Source organism: Pantherophis guttatus, chromosome 4, assembly GCF_059756535.1.
Source record: "Pantherophis guttatus breed Tessera chromosome 4, ASM5975653v1, whole genome shotgun sequence".
Lineage (NCBI taxonomy): Eukaryota > Metazoa > Chordata > Lepidosauria > Squamata > Colubridae > Pantherophis > Pantherophis guttatus.
This window is the reverse complement of record NC_142066.1, coordinates 37,509,917-37,524,964: the sequence shown is the minus strand read 5'-3', so window position 1 is coordinate 37,524,964 and position 15,048 is coordinate 37,509,917. Positions and strand designations below refer to the sequence as shown.

Here is a 15,048-nt window from a genome sequence, read left to right as displayed (position 1 = left end):
AGTTTCCATCTTAGGCCCACTATTCTTCAGTATCTTCATAAATAACTTAGATGAAGGAACTCATCAAATTTGTAAATGACACCAAGCTGACAGGAATAGCCAACACCTCAGAAGACAGGCTCAGGATACAAAAAGATCCTGACAGAGTTGAATTTATGTGCATTGAAACTAGCTAAAAAAGAATATGTAGAATTTAGTTCACCCTTCATGGCTGTCATCTTGACTTATTTGACTACAATCTGCATACATGCCAGCTCCTGTCATCAATATAAGGAAGGTTTGGTAGTAATATCATTCAGGGATGTAGACATAGTTTTGTTTTTTGTTTTTTTGCCCCTTCTATTTAATTCTAAGTGTACCATGGCTGTGCAGTACTTTGCAAGGTAAAATATTGCTTTGAGAATGATGAGTACTTGCTTGCAACTCCTTTGGCTGAGACTTTTCTTAGCTTGTGCACTGTAGATGTTCCATAATCCTATTTTGCCAAATGTCAGGCTGTGGACAGGTATCAGACAATTGATTGAGTATCTAGAAACAATGAACACAGCAGTAGGTAATTATTAATAATTTTAGTTGGCATGTATAAACAGAAATATAATAGAAAGAGTTGCCTTTAGAAGTTGTGGGCGCATCATCACTAGATGATTGATATTGGACAACCACTTGTCTGAAATGGGTCTCTTACTTGAGCAGAAAGCTGACTAGAAGATCTCCAAGGTCCCTCCCAACTCTGTTATTCTATTTTACCAAACAAGATGCTCTTACTTCAGCTGTTGGGAGCTTCATTAACAAATGTGGAGAGACCCCAACTGACCATTTTGCAGAGTGCTGAGTGTTCAAGCTTGTGCTGAAGTTCCAAGCTCCATATTCTTATAAAAATCTGGCCCCAATCCACATAGCCCTGCTTACAATGAGACTTGATCTTGACTGTATGTGAATAACTCTGGGATGTAAGGGGGTTTTGATAACTTCATTGATAAGCCAATGTTAACCTAAATAATCTTGAGGTTTTTCTACAGCAGTGTAAAGATTTCCCTCTTGCCCATTTCCTTATTCATTAAGTAAGAGTGAAAAAAAAAGCAAGTAAATACAATTCAGAATGAGCTCTAAGCTTCTAGAATTTTTATAGATGTAACATGGATAAGTTCAAGTAAATGGTTAATGAAAGAAGAGTATTCCTCATGCTATTCAAGGACAGCTGGTTCACTTTCATTTCAAGAGGCTGGATCCCACTATTGTGGATCATTTTTGTCCATTGTCCTATCTCTCCCTTTTAGGAAAAATGGCTGACAAGTGATTATGGTGCAGCTCCAGAGAATCCTATAGGAGATGGATTATCTGGACTCTTTCCAAAGGACTTGCTTTGCCTGCCAACATTGCTTGCAGCGGGCTACAGAGAAAGGAGAAGAACCACCACAAAACAATGCTCCCCACTCCTAATTCCTGGAGTTGGATGCTATGGTCAATGATACTGAAAGCTACAGAGAGAATCAAGACAGTTGCACCACCAATGTCCTGGGACCTCAGAAAGTAATCAGCAAATGCAATCTTCAAGGTATATAGAGACATACCAATTGTACTTAATTTTTTTTCATGAAGTAAATAGTGATGAAATTGCTTTGAGCCTAATATTCTGTATTCCCAAAAGAGTAATAACAGCTGTACTTTCGGCTATCTCTAATGTCAATATTTTTCTTCAAAGCTTTTTCTTTCTTGCATGTTTTGGGATAAAAGATCTTCTTTATTAATACCCAAAAGATGAGTCTTGATTTTTTTTGTGGGTCCTTAAAGAATTTTCTCCTTAAGGTGATGTCTAAAGCTTGATAATCATGGTCTGTGTTTCTTTAATCAGAAACATAGGATCCTGAGGAAGCCCCACCTCATGTTCTTTATAGCTCTGGATGCTTAAATGAAAGGTACTATTTCAAATAATTTGCAATTTCTTATTGGCTGTTGAAAGGAAATGAAACAAGGTACTAGAGCCTTGGTACTACAGTGGTTTAAAGCACCCTGTTATTAACACAGCTGCCTGCAATTTACTGCTGGTTCGAATCTCTCCAAGGCTCAAGGTTGACTCAGCTTTCCATCCTTTCTAAGGTAGGTTAAATGAGGACCCAGTTTGTGGGGGCAATAAGCTGACTTTGTATAAATATACAAAAGTATGAAGGCTATTGCTTAACGCACTGTAAGCCGCCCTGAGTCTCCGGAGAAGGGCGGCATATAAATCAAATTAAAAAAAAAAAAAAAAAGGTTGATCATAGGTTTATTGTTTTCTCTGGCCTTTTAGGTGAGACTACATGTTTAATTTATCAGTTCCAAAATAATATAGGAATCTATAGATGAATCTATATATGAACCTATAGTTCAGTTTAATTTGTTACTGATTAACTGTTGCTACTTATTTTTTTTATTTTTTATTTTTTGATATTTATATAGCTTTTATCCTGATCACAGCACATGAGAAAGGGAAGTTTATTCTAAGATTTCTCAGGTATAATCACGATCCATTCATATAAAACTGATAAAAGAATTATTTAAATTCTGTATTATGTATATAAAAGAGCCGAGGTGGCGCAGTGGTTAGAGAGCAGTACTGCAGCTACTGCAGCTGACTGCTAGTTCAGCGGATCAGCGGATCAAATCTCACCGGCTCAAGGTTGACTCAGCCTTCCATCCTTCTGAGGTGGGTAAAATGAGGACCCAGATTGTTAGGGGGCAATATGCTATTTAGTATACTGTCTTTGGTGTAAGCCGCCCAGAGTCCTCGGAGAGTGGGCAGCATAGAAATATGACTAATAATAATAAATAAAATAAATAAAAGTATTGAAGTCCATGAATTTTTTTTAATAACCACATCATAGATGGAAACGGAGAGAATAAAACAATTTATCACCAAAATAACTCTCTCAATTGCAATTTATCAGGAATATGATTTCATACAATGTATTAAACATAATGTGCAAGTTACTCATAATTCTGTGAATAACTAATATAATTTCTAATTCTTGTATTCTATTTAAATATAAAGTTTATATTTATTTGTGTGGAATATCAGTCTCCATCAATTTCCATCAATGCTTAGATTTGTCTAATTTTTATTTTGATTTAGTCAGATTACTATCCCATTTATAGATTGAATAAGCATTGATGTTCTCATCCAAATTGTCAGGACATTGAATTCCAATTATCACAAGTGATAATTTCACTTATGATATTTGCTCTGGTATAAGTATATGTAAAATAACTTCATTCATCATTTTTATTTTTAAAACATATAATTTTATTTACAGTTGCTATCATTATTTCTCTGTCTCTTTCTTTCAGCATATTCACACTATATTTCTACACTAGACTTTTGCAAACAGCTTGGAATGTTTGGATTCGAGCACTGTCAGCACTTTTTGATCACAATTAAGGTCCAGCTGTATCATAAGAGAAGCTGTGGTTTGATTTGTGATGCTATTGCTCCATTCTCCTATTTAAGCAAGCAATTCTTTCTTGTTCCTGAGTTTCAGGCATTTTAAAGGAAACACTTAAAATTTCCCTGTAGCCTACATAAAGAAGTAATGGTGAAATTGACAAGAGCATTGTGGATTTCTCCATCATCTCTCCTGGAGACTAGCCAGGAATATTTGATCCTTGTTTTTAGTATTCCAGGTCATGATAAGCATGGATCATCTTCCCTATGCTTCGTAGACAATTTGACAAATAAAGAATGGTAACATGAAGATGCTGTTAGACATCAGTCTCCTCACACCTCATAGAAGTAATATATTACAATTGAGTTACATTTGTAAGAGAATTTAAGAACATTGAAGCAAATGGAGAACCACAGTACCATATCTGAATTCCAGCTTCTAGGGTTCCAGATCTTTGCAAAGTGGGAGATCATCCTTTTTGCTCTGTTCTTACTTATTTATATATTAACTGTCACGGGAAATGTGATTATCATTGCAGTGGTCAAGTTGGAGCCATTTCTTCACTCTCCTATGTATGCTTTTCTCCAAAATCTTTCTTTCCTAGAGATTTGGTATACCAGCACAATTGTGCCTAAAATGCTCCGCAGTCTTCTCTGGGAGACCAACACCATCTCTTACAAAGGATGCATTACCCAGCTCTACTTTTTTGTCTTCCTGGGGGCAACAGAGTGCTTTCTTTTATCTGTGATGGCATATGACAGATTCCTGGCCATATGTGATCCACTACATTACACAGTAACCATGAACAGTCAGTCCTGTACTCGACTAGCAATTGGGTCTTGGGTGATTGGTCTCATCACAGGACTGTTGCCATCTTTGCTGATCTCCAAATTATCTTTCTGCAGATCTAACCAAATCAATCATTTCTTTTGTGATATCCCACCTTTGCTGAAGCTCTCTTGTTCTGATACTTCAGTCACTGAGATTACTATATTTGTGCTCTCTTTGTTGGTCCTTTTTACATGTTTCTTGCTTACGTTGGTGTCTTATGCCTTCATCATTATTACTATTCTAAAAATCCCCTCTGATTCTGGAAGGAAAAAGGCGTATTCCACCTGTGGCTCCCACTTAGCTGTGGTGATAATATATTTTGGCACAATGATCTCAATGTATGTTCGCCCCAGTATTAACTTTTCCTCGGAGCTGAATAAGGTGATTTCTATTTTCTACACAGTCATAACACCCCTTCTGAACCCTGTAATTTACAGTCTGAAGAACAATGATTTCAGAGAAGCCATTCAAAAATTAATTCAGAAGAGATATGCCCAACATAGTTTGTAAAGCAATGAAATGTGGCCATATATTTTAATTTACTGTTATTTCTACATTGCACTTGTTTCTAAAACATTAGTAAACTGAAATATCATAACTTTACTAAATGTATAATTTCTAATGTACTGGCATAGATAGTTCCTATCGCAATATTTTCAAACCTCAATTCCACAGTCAAATCAGATGTGTTGAAATACACAATTGTAACCCGAGTCTAAGACAATGATCTTTATTATATTTCTAACTATGCATAAAATACTATTATCTTGTCTTTTCCTTCTCATGTAGATAATGGAGGATTGTCTTTGATGTAATGTGGACACGTAGTGCTCAAGTTATAACAGTTCATTTAGTGACTGTTAGAAGTTATAATAAAACTGGAAAAAGTGACTTATGGCCCTTTTTCACACTTATGACCATTGCAAAGTCATGTGATCAAAATTCAGTCTTGGCAACTGATTCGTATTTAAGATGGTTGCAATGTCCAAGGGTCATGCGATCACCTTTTGTGACCTCCTTACAAGCAAAGTCAAGGGGGAAGCCAGATTCCCTTAACAACCATGTTACTAACTTAACAACTGCAATGATTCATTTAACAACTATGGTAAGAAATGTCGTAAAATGTGGCAAAATTCACCTAACAACTATTTCATGTAGCAATAGAAATTTTGGGCTCAACTGTGGTTGTAAATTGAGCTCTATCTGTAATCTGCTTTTCAAACTATGAATTCCATATTATAACCTTTGATGAACCTTTCTTATTACGAGGTATAAAATAATCTTCAGGATTATATTTGCATGAAGTAAGTATGTTGTACAGACTTTCAATTGTCTTTATTTACTTTAAACTTGTTAGGAAGCTCCAGTCACAAGCTTTCAGAATAAAACTAATACGGACCCTTAAATTATATGATTATGTAATAATATTTATATGGAGATATGCTGGGAACTAAACATTTTCAGAGTTCAAATATTGTCAACTTACACTAGCTTAGCATCAGGAAAAATTGATTTAAAAAATGGAAAAGAAACGCCATAATGGAACTCCAAAGGATATAACAATGTTTCTACTTCATATTGGCAAAGTTTGATTAAAACCACACAGAAATTGTATTAAGAACTAAGGAAACAGATTTAAAGTTTCTTTGTGTTACAAATGCCTTTCTGGTTTAAGTAAGTTTTTCATCATTTAAATTAATACACATTTTTATGGTTAACGTTATCCATAGGCCATGCATTTCATTTCTGTACATGTATGCTTAATTATTTATGCAAGAATAAACACAGATAAGTAACATAGCAACAGCTGTTACTGTTCCAGTAGTAATGGAAAGGCTGTTCATTACAACGGCTGTTGTAATGGAACAGCCTTCCATTACAAGTAACTGAAAAGGGTATTTACCATCTATGGCATCATTTTCACTTTATCTAAAATACTGTAAAAAAATTTTCAAACAATGGGAATGGTGCTAGAGCTACAGCATTTAGAAAGAATTTTTAGCAGATTAATCAGTGCAAATTTAGTGGTTTTACGCCCTAGCATAGGAAATGGAAATCTGTTTTACGTGAACAGCCAATTATAGATAATATTATGTCACATGCAAAATATTGATACATACATGCTCATTTTCTGTCAGTTTTCTCTATCATTCAGAAAAGGCTCTTGTAAACCTGATAACCTGGTCATGTCATTCATCAAAATCTTATTCAGCAGCTAAACATGTTCAGTTAATATATACAGGAGTATAGTGTGGAGATTAAATTCTTTAAAGTTATCTGGCTTCAAAACCGCATAATTAAAGATGCTACAGTTTTTGTGCCAAATATCTAATTTCTCTGAGTTTTTTTAAACCATCCTTTTCTGAAGAACAGAAGGAAATGCTGACCTAAACAACTGCATTTGAATTGGATATCCTCTTTTTCATGTCTTTATGTTTGATAGATAATAGTTTTCTCTTTGTCATTCACAAGTTGGCAATGGATGAGAATAAAGGAGCTAGGTTCTAACAACTGTGGTCTGAGCTATCACTTCATTTTCATTAATGTTCCCCCCCCACTACTTTTCAACAAGTTAACTATGAAATAAACATGTCATAGCAACAATTTTTCCCTTACTGTGTCCCATGAAAGAAATCAAGGATTTCAGGACATGAACAGAGATAGCTGAAGGAGAAAGAAATCTAGAAATTTCATTCAACTTTTGTTTTCTGCTATCTAAGGATCACTGAATACCATTGTGAATAAAATTCAATGGTGAGGGAAAGCCTGAAATCAGCAACTTTATTATGTTTACTAGAGCAGCAGCAACAACAAAATCTTTTCAGAATGTTTTCTCTATTTTAATAATTGTCCAAGCATTTTTGTAACTTCATTCAAAAAATGAAATTAAATAAAATAAGAATATGAAATCAATTTTCAAGAGATACATTTGCTTTGGTTTTCAGAAACAATGTCATTTTTTCAATCAATGTTCCTCCTGAAATCTATTAAATGTGTAGTACAGTAGAGACACTTAGTTCAATGTCTCCTATCAGAAACGCATACATAGAGTGGAATGCACTGGAACACAATTGTAAAAAAGAACAACAATATTTGCATTTTAAAAAATGGTTCAAACTAAATATTTCTGTATAACTACCATATCTTCTTAATATTAAAATACCAATCTTTATTAAGAATTGATTCTTTTAAATGCAAAATGATAGGATTCCACTGATTTTCCTTATCTAGCAGAAGGAATATTTGGTTGTCAATCCCTTATAATTATATTGCAGAAAAACCAGTCCTGCCAGCATTTTTTTCCCTTGATATTCATACATAGTTTTCTTTTAAGGTGCAGTTCTGAGGTGTAGATTATACTATAGCCAAGGAGATCAACTCTTTCATGAACTGCTAATATGACATTCAGAAAAGGGAGTTGTTTATTTTTATCCATGTCTATTTAACTTGAACTTGATCAGTGGTATACAAAAGCACACAGAAGGAAGAGATTTGTTGCAACTTTCAGCAGTTCTTCATAGAGAGTATGTGAATTGTCTTGAGTAGACTGCATACTTTATAAAAATTGTTTTTACAGCAACTTTCATATGCTTATTTCTCAAACTGAAGATGAATGGGCTCAGCAAAGGAGTTAATACTGTATTGATTAGAGGAACAATTTTATTTGTTGATTGATTGCTACCTGAAGGTCTTACATACATGAAAATGCAACTGCTATACCCAAGACAAACCATAGTTAAGCAGGATGAACAAGTAGAGAATGCCTTTTGTCTTCTGGAGGAAGATGGAATCTGAACAATAACTGTGATTATATAAACATAGGATAGAATGGTGCTAATGAAAGAGCCTACCATAATCACTGAGGATGAGAAAAAACTTATTAACTCCACAAGATTAGTGTCAGTACAGGTCAGTTTCATTAAGGCCAAGCTATCACAGAAAAAGTGATCAATCTGATTTCTGTCACAGAAAGACAGATTTGTAACTAGGATGGTGGGGAGAATTGTTCCCAAAAAACTGTGCGGCATAATAGCCAATAACTAGCCACAGGCAGAACTCAAGTCTCATGATCACTGGGTATTGCAAAGGATTGCAAATGGCAGTATAACAATCATATGACATGACTGCTAAAAGGACAAAATTACTGCTTCCCAAGAAGAAGAAGAAATAGCATTGGAAAAGACAACCTGGGTATGAAATAGATTTGTTGCCCAGCAAAAGATTCTTTTAATGGAAGTTGTGATTAGAATTTCTAAGCAGTATATGGGAATGTGTAAGTGGGGATCATGAATAACCAGGATGAAAATCATGATATTTCCAGCTAAAGTAATCATATATGATGCAAGGAGAATGAATCCAATGAGATGTTCAAGATGATGTACTTCAGGAAAATTTAGTAGCTTAAAACTGGCAATGAAAGAATGATTATCCATCATGATTTGGAAATTCCTCGGGGAAATAATAGAAATATTATTAAATTAGTAATAGGTCAGAAAAGAAGATAGAAAAAAAACAATCCAGATGACAGCACATATTCTTATTTTGTTGTCATATTAAAAAAAATATTGTGGAAAGTAATGCCATTATATTTTGCTATTTATTTTTTATAAAGAATAATATTAAACATTTGGAAAGAGAAGAAAAATGTGTAAATATATAGAAAGTATGTTAAGTTAAAAGAAGAGGATGAATGGGTGATAAAAGGCATAGATTGTGTTAAGTAAATCACAGTTAAACCCATCAGAATCTATTATCTTAAATTGTTTGCTACTGTTGACTCTGTAAAATTAATTTAAAGACATAAGAATCAGTAAAATAACATAAAGGTATGGTTTAGTTAGAAACCAAACCAATATGATTCCAAGTTTTGATTCCTCCACCTACCCACCCCAAAAAGTCCCACCATGGAGTTAAGACACATTGCTCTTTGAAGTGCCATCCAAACATTCATCTTCTAGTAAGATGGAAATGTACAACTTGTTCCTCTGATTCCAAGTTGAATATATAATAATTTCATTAATCATAATGAAATTTCATTAATCATAATTAATGTAATTGAGTTTTTTCTTAGCATTATCTACTTCTTCATGTTGTCTTCATCTCCATCTATATTTGGAAGTATAACTCATGGAATAATGGTCAAAGATCCAGTGTTTCTAAAAAAGTATTGCAAATTCCTTTCAAATAATTTCAGGTTTTTAAATATTCTTACCACACCACAAAAAAACCAAATCAAACTGTCCAATCTAGTCATCTTTTCCTAATGATGTTTATAGAATCTCCCCAGTCAATTGAATATTGTATTCAGTGCATTTCAGTGCATTTCAGTGCAATTCAATCTTTTTGAATTTGTTAAAAGGAAATGTATTCATACATATCAGTCTTTCGGTTTCTTAGCACTTCTTTTACTATGATAGCAAATTTTCAAGTAATAACTATATGTATAAGATTAAAGAATCTGCATTTCTTCACAAATTGGACAAATTTCTTCATTCAATTATATGAAATGCTCTATTCAGCTATCTTGAATGCTTCAGGATAACTCTAAAAAATGATTGTTGCATGGTCAATGCATTCAGAGTAGATTTTATTTATGGTCTGCAACCTAATGTTGTTGTCTTGTTACTTCCAGTTACATGTGAAGTGAATTATTCTTCTGTTTACATTACCCTGATGGATCATTTATTAAAATGATTCTCTTAGGACAATTTTTTGAGGATACAATATAATGTGCTTCTTCAATGTTGTTAAAATCTAAAAGTCGATGAGTGTTGCATTCTATAGGCTTCTAGGCTGCAATCCTTTCTGTTGTATTAATTTTAATTTATCTAATAATATTTATTATTTTTCTTTCATAATATAACTTATTAAATCTTGATTACAAATTGTAATCAAGTAATCAATTGTAATCAAGGCATTTAACAAGGAGTAGCACATAATCTATATGCAATATGTAGATTATAGGAGAATGTAGATGATTTTAGCTAATCTTGAAAAATAGAGCAGACCTGATTAATATTAGATGGATCTATAGCTCTACCATCAGCAGATCTGTATCATCTCTAATTTTATTATCTATATACATGAAAAGGGCCAAAACAAACTATTTCTCTATCATTGCCTACTATACATGAGAATATCATTGTAATCGCCAGGAAGTGAGCTCAGCTCAAGGAAGTCTTTTTTTTTTTCTTGGAAGAGAAGATCTTAATTCTAATATTGCACTGAAGTATATTACTACCATACTGAATCAACATTAAATAGCCAAAGTTGAAATCAAAATTTTTAATAGCTTAAAAAAGTGAATAAAGAAGTTGCTGGCAAGCATCCTGGAGATAGGAAGATCATTCATAAGATCATATATATACATATATGAATTTTTTTATTATTATATTTGAATACATCCATTGGAGCTTGACATAGATTCCAGTTAATGAACATCAGATTATATCTAATCTGATATTCATTAGTAAACAATTTACTAATGTTTCCATATAAGAAAAAAATGCATCCAGATTAATATTGTTGTAAGTAATGTTTCCATAAATATCAGCTTTTAAACCAATCCTTATAGAATCTATCATTCCTAGGAGATTCAGAAAGTATCTCCTTCAGCAATGCTTTACTTTTATTTTGTTTTGTTTTTACTTATTTTTTATGTGCTGTGTAATAGTACAAATATTCAATTATCTAAAATTTTAGATTTTATATTAAATTGGTGAGAAGCTTGATTAATTCATAGATTTTGTTGCATGTACCATTTAAATCTTAACATGTGTTTACTTCTTATCAACACAAAACCAGGTAATTTAGTTGGTTATGCATCTATATATATATGTATACAAATTTGTATACAAATAGGTCACAATTAGTGCAAGTTCAAATACTGTGATATTTGAACAAGGGCAAATTATAAACTGATACAAAGTCAACATTACTGTGACCTGAAATTCAATTAATGTAAAGCCAGGACACAAGCAATTGAGGCTTTAGATGTTGCTAATCGGTGTGTTTAAAAAAAAATGGGGAAAAGTTTACAGAAAAACAAGATAGATTTTTTAAAATTATTATTTTGCTTTCTATAACAATTCTGTTGTTGTATCTACTTTACATTTAAATTAGTACAACTTTCTATCCTTTATATTCCATTAATATAAAACAAAAATTATGTTCAAAAATTTGTGTTGCCTATTTCCACTGAAGTAGAGCCAATTACCATATTTTCCATAGAAATATAGCTTTGAATAGTGCACATTTAAATAATGCAAATATTTAGTTGGATTCACTAGTCCAGATCTGCTTTTACTTTTTTCAGGACTTTCCAAAGAAAAAACTTAAGCTTTCTGATTACCATACAGGTAAATTAAAAATGTTATCTTTCTATCATCGGTCATCTATCCATCCAACTATCCAAGACAGTAAAACATTAAACAATTTATTTGTAAAAAAACAATGTTATATTTATTTTTATTATGTGAGTTTTATGATAAAATAGTTTACCTCTGTAAGCATTCCTTTATCTCTAGTCATAAATAACAATATAATTATATATTCTGCACTAACTACATTTCCTCAGAGGTTATATTATAAATGATGGAAGGCTTCATTATTTGTAAACTCTCTAGATATAAATTTTATACAAACATAAAAAGTCAGTGAGTGAGTAAAATTTCTGAATGTTTGAATTCACTACCAGTATTAAGAAGGTGTTGATACAATATGACACATAGGAGTAATATCCTTTCTCAAGTTGCAGAGCCCCTTTGATGGTTTGGGCTCAACACCATTTCTCAATCTTAACAAAGCTATAAGTCTAAAAGAGAAGAGTGTGTTTTCACTATTTCACTCTCATTGTTTTGTCACGTCTGTGAGCTTTTTAATAAAGTCCCTAAAAACCTCTTGGACTTTCTGATTTCTAAAAGTGAATATGATGGGGTTTAGCAGAGGCGTTATTGCAGTGGTGATCAAAGAGGCAATTTTGTTGAGATTTATGGAGCTAGTTTGAGAAGGCCTGACATAAATGAAGATTGAGGTGCCATAGCCAATTGAAACAACTGTAAAGTGAGAAGCACAAGTTGAAAAGGCCTTTTGCCTTCCTGTGGCAGAAGGAATTTGCAGAACAGTACTTAGTATGTAAATGTAAGAGATCAATGTCAGTAAAAGGGAACCCAGAATAATAGGAAGCGAGACAAGAAAATCAATAAACTCTAGTAGGCGGATGTCAGCACAAGCTAAGTGAAGCAAAGGGGCACTGTCACAGAAAAAATGATTGATCACATTGGGTCCACAGTAGGGCAAACTCAACTTCATGACAGTGGGAGTAAGAATAGAAAAGAAGCCACTCATCCAAGAAGCTAATACCAGAGAAATACAGACCTTCCCATTCATCTTGGTAGTATAATGAAGTGGATAACATATGGCTACATACCGATCATAAGACATCATTGCCAATAGGACATATTCAGATGTACCAAACAGAAAATAAAAGTATGACTGAATGAAACACCCAGAGAAGGAAATATTCTTCCACTCCAATAAGAAGTTTTGCAACATCTTTGGAACCACCGTTAGGGTTATCAGGATTTCAATTATGGATAAGTTACACAGGAAGAAATACATTGGTGACTGGAGGCGGTAATCTGATGATATCAGAATTATAATTAGGGTATTCCCAATCATTGTTGCAACCAAAATGAGGAAAAACAACAGAAAAAGGATAATCTCTATTTCCCAAGGATTGGGAAATCCAATTAAGATAAATTCTGTTATACTTGTTGCATTTCCTCTTTCTATGTGTCTTCTCTCTAAATCTTTCCACATGTCCACCTAGAACAACAGGAAGAATAATGAAAGTTGAAAATGAAAAAAGTTTTCTTGAAATTGTTACTTAAAGTTCAATCTATCATCTGATTATTTTAATATTTTATAATATTATAAAACAATTGTATATCTAAGAAGAAACTGGTTTTATTTTTAAATATGTTTAGCTACATATATGAATCCATATGGACCAAGTGATCAAGATAATTTGGATTCAATACTAATTTCCACAATAGTGATTAATCTAACATCCCAAGTATTAAGTAATTTACCTGGGTTAGAATCAAATACCCTCTGATATATATCTATTATAATAACAGCATAGTAACATTATCGTAGGCTTGAATAATAATAATATATTGAGACTCATCAACAGCAAAAATAAAGACACTTTAAAAAATACATGAGCTGACTTCCTAAACATCTGAATATTTTTAATGTGATTTTTCCCTTCCCCATCTCCAATACTTTGAGGTTTCTTTTGTCAGAAATTATAGATCCTCCTCCGGGGTAAGCACAATACTTTCTTCAAAATAGTCAGGAAAGATTCTGAAACTGGAACAGCAAGCATTTTATTAAAATTTAGATTTGTAAGAATGATCTAAGGAAAGAGTCAATAGAAGTTACATGTGAAGTTTCAGAGATCCCTTAAATATTTTTATATTTCACAGCTCTACTGAGAAAATTCTGTTTGTTATATATTTGGGATATCACAAAAGCAAGCAAATGGCAGATCAATTCCTCATGGAAAAAATATTTTACCTTTTTCATTATTAGAGCAATACAGATGAGATGCAATAGAATATATTTACTTTTTCAGTGTATTCCCATGTGGTCTATTATAGTAAGAGATGTTTTCTGCTTTATTCTTCTCTTTTGTTTTTTTAGATTTTTTAAAATCTTGCCTTTATTATTTTATAAATAACTCAAAGCAAAGAATATATCTAATATTCCTTCCTCCTCCTATTTTTCCCACAACAACAACTCTGTGTGGTGGTTCAGCCTGAGAGACAGTGACTGACCCAAAGTCACTTAGCTGGTTTTCATGGCTAAAACAGGGCTAGAACTCACGGTTTCATGGTTTCAGGGATTTTTGATTCCAACTTTTTTTTAAAGCTAGCTTCTAAAAGCTATCATGATGGTGCTAGCATATTTGTAGCATAACTAGGCTGATTTTGATATGTTCCAAATATTAAGGGTGGAAAACTAGAGATAGCCACACTTTATTTTCCCTAACAACTCTCATGATTACAACTTGTGATCAGGCTGAACCTGCATAGTCCACGATTTTGGAATTTCTCCTCCCCTCAACCTTATATCTGATGGTTCCCTTTATTCCCTTTATTTATTTGGTGGCACGACAGCTTCCCTGACACCTGGATGAAGCTATCTATCTGACCCATGCCAGTCGGACTTCAGGCAGGGGTACAGCACAGAAACGGCATTGGTCGCGTTGGTGGATGATCTCTGGAGGGCTCAGGACAGGGGTTGCTCCTCTGTCCTAGTCCTATTAGATCTCTCAGCGGCTTTTGATACCATCGACCATGGTATCATGCTGCAGCGGTTGAGGGGGTTAGGAATAGGGGGCACCGTTTTGCGGTGGTTCTCCTCCTTCCTCTCCGACCGCTCACAGTTTGTGTTGGCAGGAGGGCAGAGGTCGACCTCGAGGCACCTCACATGGGGAGTGCCGCAAGGGTCGGTCCTCTCGCCCCTTCTGTTCAACATTTATGTGAAGATCATCCATGGTTTTGGGGTGAAGTGTCATCTGTACGCTGATGATACTCAGCTGTACATCTCCACCCCAGACCACCCCAACGATGCCCTTGATGTGATGTCTTGCTGCCTGGAGGCCGTGCGGGTCTGGATGGGGAGGAACAGGCTCAGACTCAACCCCTCCAAGACTGAATGGCTGTGGCTTCCGGCGTCCCAATATAGTCAGCAGGTGCCATCGCTGACTATTGGGGGTGAATCTTTGCCC

The 15,048-nt window shown here is 33.9% G+C and overlaps 2 protein-coding genes across 2 annotated transcripts; one reads left to right on the top strand and one right to left on the bottom strand.

Moving 5' to 3' along the window:
• Nucleotides 1–3,809: 3,809 nt before the first annotated feature.
• On the top strand, nucleotides 3,810–4,760 carry LOC117668764 (olfactory receptor 11L1-like). The gene has a single exon (XM_034422827.2). The coding sequence runs from the start codon at nucleotides 3,822–3,824 to the stop codon at nucleotides 4,758–4,760; it is 939 nt and encodes a 312-aa protein (XP_034278718.1). The 5' UTR covers nucleotides 3,810–3,821.
• A 7,338-nt stretch (nucleotides 4,761–12,098) lies between these two features.
• Nucleotides 12,099–13,070, bottom strand: LOC117668763 (olfactory receptor 6M1-like). The gene has a single exon (XM_034422826.2). The coding sequence runs from the start codon at nucleotides 13,068–13,070 to the stop codon at nucleotides 12,099–12,101; it is 972 nt and encodes a 323-aa protein (XP_034278717.1).
• Between the last annotated feature and the right edge of the window lie 1,978 nt (nucleotides 13,071–15,048).

Excerpts from the sequence above, each read along its gene's own strand:
- LOC117668764 (XM_034422827.2), top strand. The coding sequence starts at position 3,822 with ATGGAGAACCACAGTACCATATCTGAATTCCAGCTTCTAGGGTTCCAG.
- LOC117668763 (XM_034422826.2), bottom strand. The coding sequence starts at position 13,070 with ATGTGGAAAGATTTAGAGAGAAGACACATAGAAAGAGGAAATGCAACA.